This window comes from Cervus canadensis, chromosome 10 (genome assembly GCF_019320065.1).
Source record: "Cervus canadensis isolate Bull #8, Minnesota chromosome 10, ASM1932006v1, whole genome shotgun sequence".
Taxonomy (NCBI): Eukaryota; Metazoa; Chordata; class Mammalia; order Artiodactyla; family Cervidae; genus Cervus; species Cervus canadensis.
Window position 1 is genome coordinate 65,425,505 of NC_057395.1, and position 20,133 is coordinate 65,445,637.

A 20,133-nucleotide genomic window follows, 5' to 3' on the forward strand; every position below is an offset into this window, starting at 1 on the left:
CACCACCCTTATGGCAGAAAGTGAAGAAGAACTAAAGAGCCTCTTGATGAAAGTGAAAGAGGAGAGTGAAAAAGTTGGCTTAAAGCTCAACATTCAGAAAACTAAGATCCTGGCATCTGGTCCCATCACCTCATGGCAAATAGATGGGGAGACAGTGGAAACAGTGGCTGACTTTATTTTTCTGGGCTCCAAAATCACTGCAGATGGTGACAGCAGCCGTGAAATTATAAGACGCTTACTCCTTGGAAGGAAAGTCATGACCAACCTAGACAGCATATTAAAAAGCAGAGACACTACTTTGCCAACAAAGGTCTGTCTAGTCAAGGCTATGGTTTTTCCAGTAGTCATGTATGGATGTGAGAGTTGGACTATAAAGAAAGCTGAGTGCCGAAGAATTGATGCTTTTGAACTGTGATGTTGGAGAAGACTCTTGAGAGTCCCTTGGACTGCAAGGAAATCCAACCAGTCCATCCTAAAGGAAATCAGTCCTGAATATTCATTGGTAGGACTGATGCTGAAGCTGAAACTCCAATACTTTGGCCACCTGATGCGAAAAGCTGACTCATTTGAAAAGACCCTGATGCTGGGAAAGATTGAGGGCAGATGGAGAAGGGGACGACAGAGGATGAGATGGTTGGATGGCATCACTGACTCAATGGACATGGGTTTGGGTGGACTTCGGAAGTTGGTGATGGACAGGGAGGCCTGGCATGCTGCTGTTCATGGGGTCGAAAAGAGTTGGACACGACTGAGCGACTGAACTGAACTGAACCACCATACGACATGGGCTTCCCTGATGGCTCTGTAGTAAAGAATCCACCTGTCAGTGCAGAAGATGCAAGAGATGCAGATTCGACCCCTAGATTGGGAAGATCCCCTGGAGGAGGAAATGGCAACCCACTCCAGTATTCTTGCCTGGAAAAATCCATGGGCAGCAGGCTCAGTCCCTGAGGTTGCAAAGAGTCGGATATGACTGAGCAACTAAGCACCACCACCACCACCATACAGCAGTAATTATACTTGTCATAGCGCCGTGTGTGTGTTTGATTATGTAAGTAATACACAAATAGACTCTCATCATAAAAAATACCCACAGTGCATAAGTAGAATGAAAAATGAAAGCTTTCTTTCACTACACTGACCTACTTTCCATTCCCCTACTTAGAGATAGCACCTGTGAACACTTCTGTGAGTATCCTTTTTCATTATTTTATGTACACTGATTTACATTATATATATTTAAGTATGCAAAAATTTTTTTCCTACCTAAGTCATGCTATACTTATCTTGCAGCTTTAATTTTTGGTCATGAAACAGAATATCTTTCAATGTTACTATATGCGTATTTACCTTATGTTTTGTGGCTGTTTGCATAGTATTTTCTGGTTTGGAGATAACCATGATTTATTTGTTGTGTTTCTATAGATGGACATTTGGTTATTTAATTTATTTTTTTTAGTCTCCCTTTTTTATTGAAGCATAGTTGATTTACAATGTTATTTGTAATACTGACTTTTATGAGTAATACTGTAGCGAACCTCTATGTACATGTCTTGGCATACATGTGTTTCTCTAGGATACATATCTAAATATTGAATTCCCAGATTGAAGGCATGAGCATTTTAAACTTTGATGTGTGCGTGTGTGCTCAGTCATGTCTAACTCTTTGTTACGCCATGAACTGTAGCCTGCCAGGCTCTATCCATGGGATTCTCCAGGCACGAAGATAGGAGTGGGCTGCCATTTCCTCCTCTAGGGGATCTTCCCAACCCAGGGATCAAACCCGCATCTCCTGCATTTCCCGCACTGCAGGCGAATTTGTTACCACTGAGCCACCTAGGTGATAGCTATTGCCAAATTCCCCACCATCTCCTTTAGTTCTCCCATCAGCAGGTCTCCTTCCCTGCATTCTTGCCCGTAATGAATTTGATCTGCCTTAACATCTTTGCCATTTGTTTTATTGTTGTTTCTTTATTCAGTGGTCTTTCTGCGTTCAACTCTGAGCTCCTTTTAGGTGGACTGTGTATTGCTTGTCTCTGTAGTACCTAGCACGGTGCCTCCCATACTGTACTCGGTAAACGTGAGCAGTCTTATGCAGTTGATGTCATGTTGACTGTATCCCCATTTTTTGGAACCTAAGGCTACATTACGAGGCAGCTATGCCACGGATTGATGACACTGGAAATTTAAGAAACTCAGTTTACTTATTGAAATGCCAGTATTGCCTTTGCCCATTTGGTGGGTATACTTGAAAGCAGTGGGTTTCTGCAGCTTTTGTTCACCATCTGTGTCTTAGGTACCACATGAATTCATTGTTGCAATTCATGAACTGGTTTTAAGGAAATGTTATTCTATTTAAAAATATCAACAGTGTTTGCCATTCAGACAATATATATACTATTTTAGTTTTTAAATCTGAACATTTGCAAATTGAAATCATGCATAAAGAACATTTTTTTTTATGTCCAAAAGCAGTCAGGAAACTACATTGTGTTTTAACCTTGAGTTCTTGAATTCTTTACTGGTGCAGTGTCTTTTATAATTCTCTAGACCAGCGAGGTGCAATTAAGATGAAAATTGCTAGAGCATATTTGAATGAAACTTTCCGGTTGAGATCAGAAACATTCAAATTTATTTTCCCATATATGCAATTGTCATTTTGATTGCATACCAAAAAATGCCTCTCTTCATTTGGCTGCGTTTCAGATTCAATTGACAATTCTCCTTATGCAGCCTCTGCTCTGCCCTGTGTGATCTTTCTCCCAAACATCACATAGAGTGGAGTGTGCTATTTCACCAGTAAGTCCTTTAGTAGTTTTTCTCTTCGTTTTTGCAGGGGCAGAAGTATTTAGTTTCAGTTCAGTTCAGTCGCTCAGTCGGGTCTGACTCTTTGCGACCCCATGAATCACAGCACGCCAGGCCTCCCTGTCCATCACCAACTCCTGGAGTTTACTCAGACTCATGTCCATTGAGTCAGTGATGCCATCCAGCCATCTCATCCTCTGTCGTCCCCTCCTCCTCCTGCCCCCAATCCCTCCCAGCATCAGGGTCTTTTCCAGTGAGTCAACTGTTCACATGAGGTGGCCAAAGTACTGGAGTTTCAGCTTCAGCATCAGTCCTTCCAATGAACACCCAGGACAGATCTCCTTTAGGATGGACTAGTTGGATCTCCTTGCTGTCCAAGGGACTCTCAAGAGTCTTCTCCAACACCACAGTTCAAAAGCATCAATTTTTCGGTGCTCAGCGTTCTTCACAGTCCAACTCTCACATCCCTACATGACCACTGGAAAAACCATAGCCTTGACTAGATGGACCTTTGTTGGCAAAGTAATGTCTCTGCTTTTTAATATGCTATCTACATTTCCTTCCAAGGAGTAAGCGTCTTTTAATTTCATGGCTGCAATTGCCATCTGCAGTGATTTTGGACCCAAAAAAATAAAGTCTGCCACTGTTTCCACTGTTTCCCCATCTATTTGCCATGAAGTGATGGGACTAGATGCCATGATCTTAGTTTTCTGAATGTTGAGCTTTAAGCCAACTTTTTCACTACCATTTCCTTCTCCAGGGGATCTTCCCAGCCCAGGGATCGAACCTGGGTCTCCCGCATTGGAGGCAAACGTTTTAACATCTGAGCCACCAGGGAAGCCCTTAGTGAGTTTAGTGGCCCTCAGATTTTTTAGTCTCAGGCATCTTTTGAACGCATAAATTGTTGAGTACCCCAAAGTGCTTATCTTAGAAGATTCTAGAATATTCAAACACACATATCACTAGCCATTAGGGCAGCGGTAGCATCACATATTGTATAGTCCTCTGAAAAACTCCCCTGTACACTCCCGAGATAGAGTAAAAGAAGCAAATAATGTTTTGGAGTTATTCTAAAAATAGTTTTGATGTTATAGACCCCTGAAAGGATCCCCAACCACCACCTACGCTGACCCTGCAGTCCCAGGACCATGCTTTTAACTGAGTGAAGAAAGCATTGTGTTCTCTGTGCACTTATAGCTGGTTTTGTGATTGCAGGAGCATGCATTGGTTTTGGTGCTTTTATAATGTTTTTTAACACTGCTGGTCACTTGCTAAAATTCACTTTTGTGGTTGAAGGAGGACATCCTGCTGATATGAAGCAAATGTACATGAGCAGGCTAGCAGAATATTCTCCATCATACCAGATGGAATCAGTGACCCCATCTCAGCCTGGGGTACTGTTTTAATATGTTGCTCTATTGCTTTCCCATTGACCTCTAACTTGATCCTCTCCCCCAGCTGTGAGTCATCTGTTGCTGAAGGTATGCCTAATCCCTAGACAGCCATCTGCAAATACTGTAGCATGTGCTTAAAAATGAGTCGGCTTGTACTTCTGTCAGCAAAAAGAGAATTTTCTTTGTTATAGCATAGCAAACTTGAGGGAATCTAGATTCATTGATTACCTACTATCTACCAACAATTGATAGGAACTTGATTATCTCTTTTAACCCTCACTATAATTCAGAGAGAATGATTAAGGAAGTTGAGTTTTAGAAGTAGGTTACTTAATATTCTCTGTTTCCCTTGACAAGGTTGGAGTCCGGTGCTCTGTGTTCCAGGGGCAGTTTTCTTGGGCTGTGCTGGATATTCTTGCTACTAGTTGGATGCAATAGATTATATTTTTGCTAAGGTAGGAGTTCAGTGAGGACAGCAACTGGGATTGTTGTCTGTTATATGGACACCTAGTATGTACCCATTAATACTTAGTAAGACACTGCTAATGGTTACACAGGCTGGATGTGACTCAGGTCAGTCTCATTCCCAAGTCCAGGCATTTCTCACTGTATCACACTACTCTTGTAACACGGGACCCCAGTGGTATTTTTATGCTATGTCCCTGTTCACAGTCGACTTTCTGCTGGTTTTATTTTGTTTTGATAATTTTTGGGCTTCCTAAACTTGAAGATATTTGGTTAGGATTGCATATTTGAAAGAGCAATTTCAAAGTTGGAAGGGACTGGAAAGTATAAGTCTATTTCTCCCTTCTAATTATTGATCTTTAAAAATATCACCCTTTATTAATTACCCCCAGTGACAAGGGTATAACTTTCCAAAGAAACCTATTTCATCATTTGGCAGCTCTGACTCTTAAGATTTCAACTCAGAATGAAAAAGAATTTCAACAGATCCTCATGGGACAGGGTAGTTAGACTCTTTATGATCTCAGTTGCTTCCCCAAGTTATTTAGTTTCCATAACTCCACTCCAGTATTCTGGCCTGGAGAATTCCATGGACTGTGTAGTCCATGGGGTTGCAAAGAGTTGGACATGACTGAGCGACTTTCAGTTTCACTTTCATCCCTCACAAAGTAGATTCCCATAAGAGATGTCACAAACTTTTAGGCCATCCAGTCAGCATAACTCTATCTGTTTTCTTCTTTTAAGCAGCCTAAAACCATGGTAGCTTTTGAGGCAGCAACTTTCCTCTTCTCCCTTTGGCAGGCACCTGCGAAATTTCTGCAGTGGACCAGGGAGTGCGCCCAGTGCTGGGTGTCCAGAGAGGACTCAGGAGTAGTCTGTGTCCTGGCAGGGCTGTCCATGGTCTGATTTGCATTGTGATTACTGTTGACTTAAAATCATCAAGTCCTTTCCACACTTGTCCACTTACTATGGACAGAGGAGCCTGGTGGACTACAATCCCTGGGATTGCAGAGAGTCGGACACAACTGAGTGACTTTCACTTTTTTCCACTTACTATACTGTCTTTCCTGATCCATGTGTTCTTGCCTTTTTGGTTCAGTGCATTCTCCATGTGGATCCTAGGTAATTTTCCTCCTGTTAGATTTGGCCCGTTATCATTTCCTGTCAGGAACTTTCTGAATTGATTCTGTCAGCTGCTGTGTTCACTGTAAGCTTTATGTTATATGACATTTGTTAAGTTTGCCTTTTATGTATCTTCACCCAAGTCGTGGGTCAAAAAATAACAGTAAAATACTATAGTTGATCTAAACAGACTTAAGGATGGAGCCCTGAAGGGTACCACCGGAAGTGTCTCTCCAGGCTGACATTCATTAATTGATTATCACTCAAATCCCCCCGAACGCTTCCTTGTATTCAGCATGATTTGTTTATTACTAGTTGCTGCCCAGTCTCCCTTGCTAATTCTTCCTGGTGAGCTGTAAAAATCTTTTGTCAAGTTACTCTCAAGAAATCAGATTTTTTTTTTAATTACCACGTAAGGCAAAGAAGATTATATAGATCTACTGCCCCATAGAATATTTGAATTCTGCACCAGCTCTTCCAAGTCATGATTCTGATTTGCCTTCTACACTTGAAGTGATGGGGAACTAGTGATTTAAAAGGTAATCTGTTTGTAAGCACTGTGGAAGGAGACTTTTTTAGAAAAAGTGGTATCGGGGGGCCTTGACAAAAATAATTTTAAATTTACTTGGAATAATAAACAGTTGAGAACAGACAGGGAGCATTTAAAAAGAAGGCTAGTATGGGAGTGTTTTGCAGTAACAGACATAAAATATACTGTAACACTATGGAAGTGTGGTCCTGGCTCAGGAATTTGCAGACAAATCAATGAAATGGAGTGAAAAGCCCATAAACAGATTAGAGTATGCATTAAAATTTAGTGTATGATAGAGGTGGCATTTCTTCAAATCTGTGGATAAAAGATAGATTATGGTACTGGGGCAATGGGCCAGACCTTTGCAGAAATAAAATTAGATCTTTGCCCTATATTATACTCTGAAATAAATCTTAGTGTTATTACTCCTAAACATTTAAAAATGTATAAACATAAAAGTACACCATAAAATATATGTGATCTTAGCATAGAGAAAACCTTGCTCAGAATACATGTAAAATAGAGTCCGTGTGGCAAAAATTTCCCTAATTAAAAACCTTTGTGTCAAAAAGCACAATGTACAAATTAAAGGGCAAATATTTTTCTCTTTTTTTTTTTTTTGCGATGTATGACAGAGATTAATTTCTTTAATATATAGAGTGCTTATAAATCAATAAATAAGATGAACACCCTGATAGAAAAATGGGCAAAGAAGAAATACAGATAGCTAGTAAACAGTAATTGAATTTTAACCATTGTGGTATCAGAAATGCAAAATTTTAAAAAGTTGCATTTCCCATCTCAAATTGGAGATTTTAAATATATAATACTTTTTTTGAAGAGGGTGAGGGGAAACAAACTTATACACTATTGGTACCTTTCTGGCAGGATATATCAAAACCTGTTAAGTTATGCATACTCTTTGACTTTGTACTTTCCTTCCTGGGAGTTATCTTAACTACAAAACTATGAATACATGTATCTTAGTATCATTTGTTGTCATTGAAACACGGTGTTGAGAAGGATTCTGAAGTCTTGTCTGGGCTCAGCAGGGGCAATGCTGTGCTTAGTGTGGGATTTTGCCATGGGAGAGGAAGGACTGACAGGTGTGCTGGACACTGACTTTTCCTATTGTAGAATGTTTAATGATAAGAGGAATTGTTCAGCCTATGCTGACAACAATAAGCAAAAATCATATTTAGAACTGTATACTATGTAGGCTGCTTTTGGGTAGGGGGAAGGCTATGAGTTGAGAACGATGACTTAATCTTACCAGAGTATTATCAGTGGTTATTTCTGGTTAATAAGGTTATAGATGATTTCTGTTTACTTTTCTTTATTTTTGCCATTTTTAAGATCTCTGTTTACTTTTTGAGGGCTTATCTTTCCCCAGTTTTTTAGAAAAAGTAATGTTTTATCATTAGAAAAAAAAATATATATATAAATGTTATGTTAAAAATAGTAATGGAGAGAAACAGTGGTAAGATATTGTATAAAATATGGACATGTTTTTAAAAATGGTAGTCTCTAGATTTTGTTCTTGCATAATCTCCCGAGTTCTGGAGAGATGGTGTTTGCCCGGTTCCTTGGTATCTGTTAGTTGATGAGTCCTTTATGACTTCAAGAATCCCTGCTTGTGTTCCTTTTCTTTAGCAGGCATCTGTGGATAGGTAGAAACAAAAGATCTAATTTCTGATTTTTTTGGTGTGTTTCGTTTATTTTTTATTAAAGTTTATTTTGTATTGGAGTATAGCTGATTAATAATGTTGTGATGAAAAAAAAAAAAGAAAAAAAAACGATGGTTTCAGTCAGCAAAGGGACTCAGCCATACACATACATGTATCCATTCTTATAATTCCTGTTTTTAAGACGCTTACATCCTAGAAGGGAAGATAGACATATTATAAATAATAATTGTAGTAATGGAAATGAGAGCAAATGTATTGTGCTTTTTGCATGCCAAACATTTTTAAAGTGTTTTATGTGTGTGTGTTCATTAACTTTTTACAGTAGCCTAGGAGATAGGTAACTTCATTATTCCATTTGTTATACAGATGAAAAAACTGAGGCATAGAGAGGCTAAGTAAGTGGGTAAGTGAGGTTCAGAGCGAGGCCGTCCGGCTCCAGAGTCTGTTTAACCACCGATTCCTCTCAGTCAGGTCTTGTTCAGTTGCTCTACAGGGATTTGCTCATTGTCTTCTCAGAACAAACTTTCCTGTCCTGCTCATGAAAGGCTTAGTGGGCATTTCTTCAATGTCAGACACTTGGGAAGGGCATGCAGGGGTGAATGCAAAGCAGTTCTTTCTTAGTGCTGGGGTGTAGGTTGGCCGAAAGGTTCTGGTGTGGAAATGTGAGTGAAGTATTATGCTACTTAAGGTATGGGGTTATGGAATGCCAGACTTTATCTGCTTTACTTTGGGATGTTCCTCTTCATCAGCTCATTTGAAAGGGTGGCGGGGGGATGGGGGGAGGTATTTCTGAATGGTAGCAGAATCTGTATTTTCCTTTGGATAAGGGGGATAATTGGCCGTTTATCTGAAGTGACAGGAAAGAGAAGTCCTTTTTGGATTAGCAAGATGATTACCTTCAGGGCAACAAAATGAATTGCTATTCCAAGGAGTAATGGTAACCAATCCACAGAACGGGTGGGCAGATAGATCACTGAATGTGGCAGAATGCTTTCAGAGCCTCTGAAAGGGAACTTGTGACTACAAGGATAAGGGGAACCCTGTAACCAGATCTGAATCCAATATTGATTTTTGTAATGAGGAAATCGATTTCCCAAGGAAATTGTGTGACAGTATGATGTTTGGATGAGCATTCTTCTTGGTTGGTCTGTTGAAGATGCTTTGATAGATTGTCTCTCTGTCTGGATTATGTTGCTGTCTGTTCCTCACTACTGATTGTACCCCTTCCCCTGCAATGACGCTGTCTTGTTTTCCCTTCCTAGGTTTATGGAATCTGAGCTGGACCTCAATGACATCATTCAGGAGATGCATGTGGTGGCCACCATGCCAGACCTGTACCACCTTCTGGTAGAGCTGAATGCTGTTCAGTCTCTTCTTGGGCTGCTTGGACATGATAATACAGATATCCTTTCAGGTCTGTCCTCAGTAGGAAGGCAGATGTGGTGGGGGAGTGCTGTTTACTCTCTTCTCCTGTTTGTCTCTGCTGATGTCTGCTGTCACGTCTGGTGTTCTATTTCCATTCTAATTATCTCCCTTCTTGAAACACACGCTGCTTTTTACTTGTTCGGAAGTCTGGCTTTTAACCTATTAATAAATCTCGGGCAACCCTTAATTGTCCTATTTGCTCTTATTAGTATTAGAATTCATCGTGATGTATCTGTTCTTATATTAACAGCATTAATTTTACGGGATCTTGATTTGGGGGCCCATTATATAGGCAAGACCAGGCAGGATTTGCATCTGTTGATCTAGACATCATTTTGTTAACAGATGGCCCAGTGGAGCCGAGCCTAGAGGAGACCGTGAACCTTCCTCTAGTTTCACATTTATTGTCCAGGAAGACAGGGATTTTTATCTATCTACTTTGTCTACTGCTATAGTCCCAATTCCTTTAAAAAGGACTAAGTGCACATGACATTTAATGTTTGTTAACTGAGCATTGGACATAAATAGGCAATCTAGGTTTGACTCTCAGGTTTATTTCTAGTATGAAATTTGGTGTCCTCCCCCCACCTCCAGCCCTTAGTATTCTTGTCTGCAAAAGTAGATGAGCTCCAACTAATAAAAATAAATGAAAAAAAAAAAAGCAGATGAGTTATGTTACTGGGACATAACCAGACTTGGGTGCCTTAAGGTCTAACAGTCTTAAGGGCATAGAACATTAAATCATTGAAGGATCTAAAAATTGTGAATTTAGTTTCTCACTTTGTTTTTAAGACTTAAATGCTATAGACTGTTCTGTGGGTATGATACAGTGTATATTCATGGATGGCATTTAAAAATGTGTGTGTGTGTGTGTGTGTGTGTGTGTGTGTGTGTGCGCTCACTTGGTCGTGTCTGAATCTTTGCAATCCCCTGGGCTGTAGCCCACCAGGCTCCTCTGTGTTGTCGTTGTTGTTCAGTTTCTCAGTCTATCTGACTCTTTGAGACCCCATGAACTGAGGCACTCCAGGCTTCCCTGTTCTTCACTGTTTCTCAGAATTTGCTCAAACTCATGTCCTATCCTCTGTGTGTGTGTGTGTGTGTGTGTGTGTAAACATTTGCCTTTCAATGTTGTTGAGAGGATTAAAGGAGTTCATGTGAGTGCTAAGCAATTTCTGACACTTAATAGGTATTTAGTAAATGTTGCTTTTAACTGAAGCTGAATTATGACTTCCAAAACCTTTCTATCCTTTGTCTTTGCAATCAGATATGAAACCACTTTAGTGGAAAAGATTTTTGATGTGCCTGTGGTCGTGGTTATGGTCATTAAAGCAAATTCTTTTCCAGTAGTTGTTCTGTTTGAATCCAGATTTCCGAAGGTAAGAGACAAATGTAGTTAGTCTGCTTGAGTGATATTCATGGGAGATCTGCTGCTGCTTCATGTTATTTTCATCTTTCTGGTAATCTCTCTCCTGAGAGCATGTCTGACTAGGTTCTTTCCTGCCTGATAATTCTCATAGAAATAAATCAGTGAATAATTTTAACTCAGGCTTCTTGAAGGGTGATCTTAAGCCGTTTCTGATACTTGATGTAATGTTAGACTGTCTGGAGAATCTCTCTGTCAGTCTCCAGATGAGAATATTCCCCAGGGTTCACTGGGCGGTTCTGGGTGGTACGAGAACCCCTAGTCAGTAGCTTATTTTGGGTGAGCTCGATATGGGTCTCGTGAATTCGTTTGAGAAACATGGCTTTGAGTGCTTATCAGGCACTGTGCTCAACCCCCAGGAACTGCAGGCTGCATTGATGCTCAAGCAGCATCCATCAGTAAACATAGTGGATATCTAGCATGAGTCCTATTTAGGACACTAACTGGCCCTCCCAGAGTTAGCAACCAAGAGTTCTAATTGTGACTTCACATTTCAGCTTAACTACAGAAGGGCAGATTTTCAGAATCCGAACGGACTTTAGAGATGACTTCGTCCAGAGCCTTATTTAGTTAGTTAGTAACATGTCTGAGGTCCAGCTGTTGAACCACTGGCTGTTGCGGTGGAGGCTGGCACCCCAGGCCCCTGGTTTCCAGTCCAGTGTCCTTTTCTGGCGCACCTTGAGTCTTTCCCTATAGGATTCACTACATCCCTGACAGAGTTGGAGTGTCACCCATTACCTTGTGTATTGATACAGCCGTCACCTGTTTTGTTTCTGGAAACACAACTCTGATTTCTTTTTTCTATTCTTGCCAACTCAAAATAATAGTGGCAGCTTTCTGAAGATACTGACATTTTGCTGATTCACCAGCCTGGTTCCTGCTGGGGAGAAGACTGACACAAGAAGTGTGCTCGACATGGCATACTTGGGAAAGGCAAGGGCACAGATGTTCCAAGTTGTTAAGTTCTGGTCTTTAAAAAGAAAAAAAAACAAGTCTCCCTGTAATAACTTTGACAGACTGCCATTTCCCTCCTGTTTTCTCAAAGCTAAACTGTTTTTTCCCCTCTTGTCTGCTAACCTTTACCCTGCTGCCCTAATGATATTTTTTTAAATCTGATTTTTTAATTATGCCCTACATCAAATTTAAAGTGCACTTGAAATTTTAAAAATTACCCAATTTTAATTAGATGCAGCAACTAGGGTAAATGTCATCCTCCTCATAGTACCATTTTTCTCGAGTGTGGTTCCAGGGAAGGGTCAACCGTCTTGACTTGCATCTAACACGTTCTCGATCTGTTGGAGCGTTGATCTCCCAGTAGCATTGCACTCTGTTTCCTGTCTTATCTGTGATCTATAATGGAAATTTTTCTTCAGGAAACGGTTGTTAACAATTTACTGTTGTACAGCTGTAACTGCCCCAAACACCTTACCGTGAATAAACAATTTCGTGGCAGTCATGACTTAAATTTTTAATCTTTTTTAACTCTTCATTTATCAACCACAGCCATACATGGCTGGTTATGTTCCCAGCAAGCACAGGTCATTTTTGCTTTGTCCTTCTCTGCTAAACCATAAACTATAGGGATTTTAATTGGATCAGAGGCTGGTCTGTTGTAACCTTAAGAGGCAGAGGATGTGAGAAAACAGCTTGTGCCTCGTCCTTTCAACCGTGAGAAGCTGCTTCAGAGTTTATTCTGGCGCTCTGCATCACTGCTGCTGGGGAGGGCTTGTCAGCGTTTCTGGGCCTCATCTCCCCGCCTCGAGAGGCTGGCGCCCAGCCGTCGGTTGGCTGTGGAGAGGAATTCTGGTCTGTGAAGAGCACCTCTGGGGGTGCGGGGGAGAGAGGGAGGGGCACACCCATCACGCAGTATTGAAGAATCACTCTGAATGCATTAGGAGGGAACACGAGGTGGGATCCAACAGCTGTTGCCTTTCAGAAATCGGGCTTTTAAAAACAATTTTTCCTTTAAAGTAAATCATTTAAACATGTTTAGAGCCCTTTTTGGTGAACCTTTTGGAGTATTTCTACAGAAAAATGAAATCAAAGGTACATTTAAAGATATCAATATTTTCTTAAGGTAGTGCTAAACAATCAGTTCTGTGGCCCAGGTTTACTCAATTTGCCTAAAGGAATAAGGAGGACTAAAACAAGAGGAAGATAGAACCCCAGATGATGGCTACCTCTGATGCTATCACCAAAAGAAAAAAAAAAAAAATCTAGGCACGAAATCCATAAATATCTGATTTTTGCATGTCATCTGCTATGTTCTCGGCTTGAGGGACGAGTCAGTGAAATCCTTTCTAAAGTTCTATGGCAGATCATGGCATTTACTGGGTTTCTCCTTTGTATAATAAGCCCTGTTGAGTGCTGTTAGCGTGGCAAGAAATAATAACTCCAGTTGATAGCAAAAACACTCACCTTGCTGTGTGGTAAATACCCTTGGAGTGTTTTGCACAGAAAATACCACTGGAGTTCTGAGAAAACACACATCATCTCTGGCTTGGCAGTGATTAGAGAATTGGGCATTGGAGATGGGTAAGCTTTTGATAGATTAGGGATCAGAGTACATTTCAAGTGTATTTTTACAATGTCTACCTTGGCAATGGAGATTGCCATTCCTCACATGCTGGGAGCTGATGTGCCCATGTAGTCGCCTCAGACTTACATGGATATCAGGTCCATGGCTTTATTTATTTTTAGAGTCATGACAACTGCCCCCATCTAAATACCCTCTTCTTTAATTTAAAAACTATTGAGTAATCTAAACCAAAAATTTTTTTTTTCCAAATCTGCTTTCTCTCCACCCATTTGTGATTCAGAAAAATGAGATCTCATTGTACTGCTGAGCGAGCTTCTCAGATGGTGCTAGTGGTTAAAAACCCACTTGCCAATGGAGAAGACATAGAGATGTGGGTTCCATCCTTGAATCAGGAAGATCCCCTGGAGGAGGGCATAGCAACCCACTCCAGTATTCTTGCCTGGAGAATCCCATGGACAGAGGAGCCTGGCGGGCTAAGGCCCATGGGGTCGCAAAGAGTCAGATACAGGAAGGGGGGGGGTTCATTTTGTTAGTTGCAGAGTGGATTATTGGTGCTGATGAGGCAGTGCTACCTTGTCTGAAATAGGGAGTGGTTGTTAGCACTATTCTTTTCTAAATTCCTGCTTAGTTTTCTCAAACCCTAGTAAGCCAGGAAAACTTGCGCAAAGTTGTCCTGTTGGATTTTGTGAAAAATTGCTGTGGGAACTGGAAAATAAAGAGCAGACAGGTTTTTTTTCTTCTTTTTTAAGACCAGCAGGGTTCGTTGAACTTGAGCAATCTGAGTCTGTGACTGTAACATACCATTTTATCCCAGAGGGTGTGTACACGGGGTGCCTTGTGTTCGAGCCCCCATGCTGATGAGCAGGAATAGGGCTGGGAAGGGTTTGCGCCTCCTCAGGACTTTCTTCTAGTTGGACTAGAAAGGAGTTGGCTTTTGGTCCAGTACCCTGCAAGCACGGTCTAACAAGACTTGTGTATCTCAAGCTGTTGTTTTGCTGGGAGCTATTCTCATCTTGATAGTTCTAGAATCAAAATTACATGGAAAAGAATTTACTTCTTTTCTCATTGATAATTCAACTTCCCTGATAATCTGTACTGATAAACCAGCCACTGTTTTTTGGAGTCCTTTCAATATGCTCTGAAATAAATCAGATTAGATGAAAAGTACCAAAATGGCAGTGTAGGAAAAGGACCTCTTAATGCAACTGTTGATCTTGCTTACGAGTTTTAGGTGAATTCCATGTCTTTGGAAGGTTAGGGTGGTTGTGGCCTGCTTGGGACATTTCCCCTGTTCTGTAACAGTGCCCTCTAACATTTAGTGGGTACCTAATAAATGTAGAATGAGAGCATTTCCCCCACTCATGTTATTTTGATTAAGGATTGGGATAAAATTAAGAGTCTAGATTCATTCTAGGTAGTTCTTTTTCAACTGCTGTAAAAGGAGGAAAAGACCATTTTGTCTGTTTAGAAATTCATCTGCATTAGTTGAGCTATATCTAAGCATTGTCCTAGTCTAGGAATAAAATTTTAAAAAGGCTTAAAAAAAAAACCCACCCAGATTTGTTCCATTAAATCAGTTATATACTGTGAATCTAGACTGGTCATTTTTCTTAAGACACGTTTTTGAAATGATTTTTTTTTTAAGCCATCTGCTTAATATATTTTATTCCTCTTTCTTTTTTTTTAAATAACTTTGTTCCTATGGCCATATCTCATTGGAGATTAATGAAATTAATGCTCTGTTTCTGTGCTAGGACTCTCCATGAGATCAGGCCAAAAACAAGTATCTAGAACCAAAAAATAAAAGCCAATACCCCTCTTTTTGTAAAAAGCCATTGGGTTGTGGACCATTTTGTGCCCAGCTGGTCTTTTCTACGTCACTTCTTATTATACTAGCTTATTGCCCCCCTAGTGGGCAGATGCTGAGGGAGTGAATGGGGTGGCCTTTCTGCCTGACTTGGCAGAATAGGCTGTCACAAACTGTGTTTTAGTAATTCGCAGAGAGACAGGCTCTCTGTTTTCCTATTACACTTGGATAGGAGAGCCTTTTACCTTGTGAAATGAAATTGTAACTACAGTGGAAAAACCTATCACCCATGCCCAGAGTCTGTTTGTGAAAAAATGCTGGATGGGTGGCAGACCATGCTGAATTTTCTCATCAAGATTGAGAGTTCATCTGTCTGTCTTTAGTTTCGCTTCTTATTCTTCTTTCTGGTCCTCAAATGACCTCCATCTTATGGGTCATATTATATTACTCAGGAGTCGATTACAATTATGGACTCATTTACTGCCTTGCTGAAATGCTATTTGGTGAAAGTTGAGAATTTACATAAAATCAGTTAGTGCTAGAATTGCTGAGTTGTTTGCCAGACCTGGTAGCTGGTAACTCGTTTCTTGTTTGATTTCTCAACTGAGGCAGGAGTGTAGGCAAGGAAATATCCACTGGACCATTATAAGAAACAGCTGTTCTTGATAAGAGTTAGACATTTATTCTGTTCCTATATGAAACCACCACATTATCAAATTTTCTTTTCCTTTTTTCTCCGGGTTTACTGTGACCCATTTGTGAGCATGATATAAGAATAATCAAAGAAAAATATGATACCTGCCTGTCCCATAAAACCTTAGAGGCTGAAAAAGGACTTGATCAATCTGAATTTCTGTGGCATAGCTGAAATACAAAATTAGATTTTCAACCCATTGTGACCCAAAAAGGGAGGATCGTGTTGTTGTTAGCTTAGGTTTTAGATTTTAGAAGTTTTGGAAAAAATGAAGTCAATAATGAAGATGTGACCATTCTGTGGGAAGAATTGACTAACAACATTTATTATAGTGCTTTCCTGTTTTCTCAGTACTTTGATTTAATTGCCCTCTGACCTTCATGATGTCATTTATTCCTTATAGTTACAGGGTGAGATAGGCTGGGCAGAGATCATTACCACCTTTTTACAGATGAGGCAACTAAGCTATATGGAAATAAAGAAGCTTGAGCAAGATTCCATAGTATTAATAATTTGGCGATAGTTTGGTTCACTAAAGATAGGAAGCAAAGATAAATATGATATGGCCCCATCCTTGAGTTTGCTGTGACTCTTCATCTGTTTTTTCACATATATCCCACATGTTTCTTGAGATTAATGTTTAATTAATAATCATCACGTATCAGGTTAGTAAGTACTTAGTGGGGCATGATGTTGGGAATGTAAGGATAGTACCTATTTCGTGCCTGATTCACATCCTTATCCTGTAGACATTTGACTCCACTGTGGTTGGATGAACAGATGGATGAAATGTCATCATGCTTATTAAATAAACAAGTGGATAAATAATAATATTTTTACATCTCACGTAAAAACTGTTCAAGAGAATCAGTATGGGAGCTTTTTAGATGAAGAGAATGATGGGGGAGTTGTCAGCATTTTGTCCTTTTTCCTGGAACTTTAATAATTTATGATGGAAATAAATGACAGTCCTTTTCTCTGTTATTGTAGTAGGGTCATTAGCTAGAATTTAGTTGTAGTTAAACCTGGTGAATATTCCCCTCTGCATTAATATGAAGAGTAGTGGCAGAGGTACTATTTTTGGAATCATGTGAACCTAACATTCTCCCTTACTATTGCAGTGACCTTTAGGTAAGTTACTTAACCACTCTGAGCTTTCAGTTTCCTGTCTGTAAAATAGGGATCATGCTGTTGTGAGAATTCAGCAGCACAGTGCTTGGCATAATGATGAGTTTTTTAAAATGCTAGTGATTATGATGGTGTCTTCTACTGCAGTGTTTAGAAAGGGAGAACTACTAATTCCTACCGCCCAGCATTTCTAGAGGTTAGTTTGATTAGCCCTTTTTTAAAAAAAATTAGTTCAGTTTATGTATTTTGGTTTACTATATGTCAATTATGATACCTGGTCTTTTATGTCAAAAGCTTTCTGGTTACTTTGTTAATAAAGACTGTATAAGCATGAAGGATTTTTGTCCAGAGACCTTCTCTCTTTTCATACACATTGAGTTTCATAGCACACCCATATTTTGCACAAATATTACTTTAAAGTACGAGAGGATAAAACACAGAAAGCTTATTCATGATGGCCAACTGGTCAGTTATAGATAAATAAAAACAAAGCTTTGAATAATTTTTCTTTTAGCAAAAGGTGTTCATAAAATATCTGTAACATCAGTTGGCAGTGAGCAAGTCCTGTCATTCTTGTTAATAGGTCCTGTATCTTTCTTATTATCTTTTTCTTTTCCAGTTTGTATTGAAACTGCCCTGCCCTGATAAGACCTTTATCATCTTACTTCTGGACTCTTGTGTGTGGTAGCTTCAGAACAGGTTTTGCTCCTTCAGGCTTGACGTTTCCCCACACCCACATCTGCCCACTCCCAACCCTCACAGTGCTATTTAGTGCTTCCTGCACATAGCTGTTAGGTTATTCTTCCAAGACATTATTTTCTTCATTTGATTCTAGTTACAATTTTCTCCCCTCCCTGCTTCCCTAATCCTCTTTCTTCTGCTCTTCATATACCCTCTTACATTCTAATCTCTCTTCCTGTATTCCTGATGTTTTGTTTTCCAGCCTACCTGCCCTCATCTTTTTAGTTGCTTCTTTTCTGACCAGCCTTCTTCTAGCAAATCTTTCTTGATTTCCCAGTTCAATTTGATTGCTCCATTTTTTTAGGATGTCTGCAGTTCAAGTTGTCTGTATTCCTCATTTGTTACACATTGATAATTGCCTGTGGTGTATAATTGTTTTTTGTTTGTTTGTTTTGTTTTGTTTTGTTGTGTATAATTGTTTGAAAGTGAAAGTGTTAGTCACTCAGTTGTGCCCGGCTCTCTGTGATCCCATGGACTGTAGCTTGCCAGGCTCCTCTGTCCATGAAATTCTCCAGGCAAGGATACTGGAGTGGGTAGCCACTCCTTTCTCCAGGGGATCTTCCTAACCCAGGGATCAAATCCAGGGCTCCCACACTGCAGGCAGATTCTTTACCATCTGAGCCACTAGGGAAGCCTGTATAATTGTTTAAATGTCTTTAATTACCTTAACTTCCTCATTTTATTAATGAGGACACTGAGGCCCAGAGTGAATGGATTTGCCTTTGTCTCTATCACAGTGCTTTATTCATCATAAGCATTCAGTAGATGCTGACTGACAGCAAGTGGGGTGTGTGTGTGTAGTGGGGTGTGTGTGTGTGTCTGTATGTATGGGAAACTTAGCTCGGGCTTCTTGTTGTTGTTGTTGTTTAGTCACTAAATTATTTCCAACTCTTTGAGACCCCATGGACTGTAGCTGCCAGGCTCCTCTCTCCATGGGATTTCCCAGGCAAGAATATTGGAATGAGAATTTTGCCATTTCCTCTTCCAGGGGATCTTCCTGACCCAGGGATCAGACTCGTGTCTCTTTTCAGGTGGCTTCTTTACCACTGAGCTACTAGGGAAGCCCTTAGGTCGGGCTACCAGTTTACCGGTTACAACCAAACATAACTCCTTTTTTCTCTTCTTTCTGTGTCCTTTCTCTTATATGTCCCCTGTCTCTCTTTTTGCCTAGTCCGTAATCATCATTGTTTTCTTTCCTTTTGTGTCCAAAGCAGCAGTGTATTTAAGGGGAAGGGAGGTTGGTGGAGTCTAGCACAGTCCAACATAAATCCTTCCCTCTACAATCTAAATCTGTTTGTCATGCCCTGATTTCTGAAGACTCCTTGGTGAACGCCAGCCATCTAATCTCAGGAAAAATCATTACTGTCTTTGAAGGTAAGGTGTACAAGGTAGTTAAGATTATACTTACTCAGTTCCGAGAATTTAAATTATGAGGTAAGGTTAAGGGTGTTGGCCTATTTCTCACTGGAAAAGCGACCACCCAAGCGATCGACTTGAAGCTGTGAAATTTATGAAGATGTAGTGAACCTATGGAATAAGTTGCCAGGAAGGCAGCATAAGGGAAAGAGCCTAAGTGAAGCAGTTACCAACATTTATTGAAGAGCCACTGTGATTAGAACCTTGTTGAAGAGATGTTTATAAAACTAGAGTGTATTAAAGGTAAACGGTAGTGAAGCAATTGACCAGGAAGTGGCTGGTAGCCAACTATTTTAATAAAATGTCACTAGGGTTTTCATATGTGCATGTTACCCTTAACATTCTTCACATGTGTCCATAGCGGTGGTTGATTTGCTTCAGGAATTAACAGACATAGACACCCTCCACGAAAGTGAAGAAGGCGCGGAAGTGCTCACGGATGCTCTGGTAAGTTGCGCAGCCGTCTGGGGCTTTGCAAGTGTGTATATGGTGTCCGCACCATCCCCACCATTGTCTCTGTGAGTGGCACAGGGTGGGTGCCAGGGAGAGAGAGCACTCTGTGGCAAGGCTGGACTGAATAAGAAGAATATGAAAGTAGAATGCAATCGTGGGGTACCTTATTCTTTGGTACTGTTATTAGGCCACGGGGTATAGAGTCCTAGCATTTATTGACTATCTGCTGTAGGCAGACCTTCACACTTTATTTAATCTCACCGTGTCCCCTCAGAAGGGTATTATTGCTACTATTCCCATTTATAGCCATGAAACTCGAGGCTTTGAGAGACAAAACAAACCTGCCTGTGGTCACACAGCTGGAATTTGAACCTCTGTTCTCTTTGACTCCAATTCCGGCTCGCCCGCCCTCACCGTGTTGCTTCTGACCTCTTCTATAAAGAGTTTTTGCGGAAAAGAGTTTCTTTTCTACTCTGGGCTGTAGGCTTTGTACTCCCAAGC

The 20,133-nt window shown here is 40.3% G+C and overlaps 1 protein-coding gene across 1 annotated transcript in view; it reads left to right on the forward strand.

Annotated features, from left to right (window-relative positions):
* CTNNBL1 (catenin beta like 1) overlaps positions 1-20,133 on the forward strand; it is a 160,142-nt gene that overhangs the window by 36,710 nt on the left and 103,299 nt on the right. The window contains exons 4-5 of the mRNA XM_043479007.1: positions 9,269-9,408; positions 19,529-19,626. Of these exons, the coding sequence (XP_043334942.1) occupies positions 9,269-9,408; positions 19,529-19,626 (238 nt within the window). The remainder of the gene's footprint in view (positions 1-9,268; positions 9,409-19,528; positions 19,627-20,133) is intronic.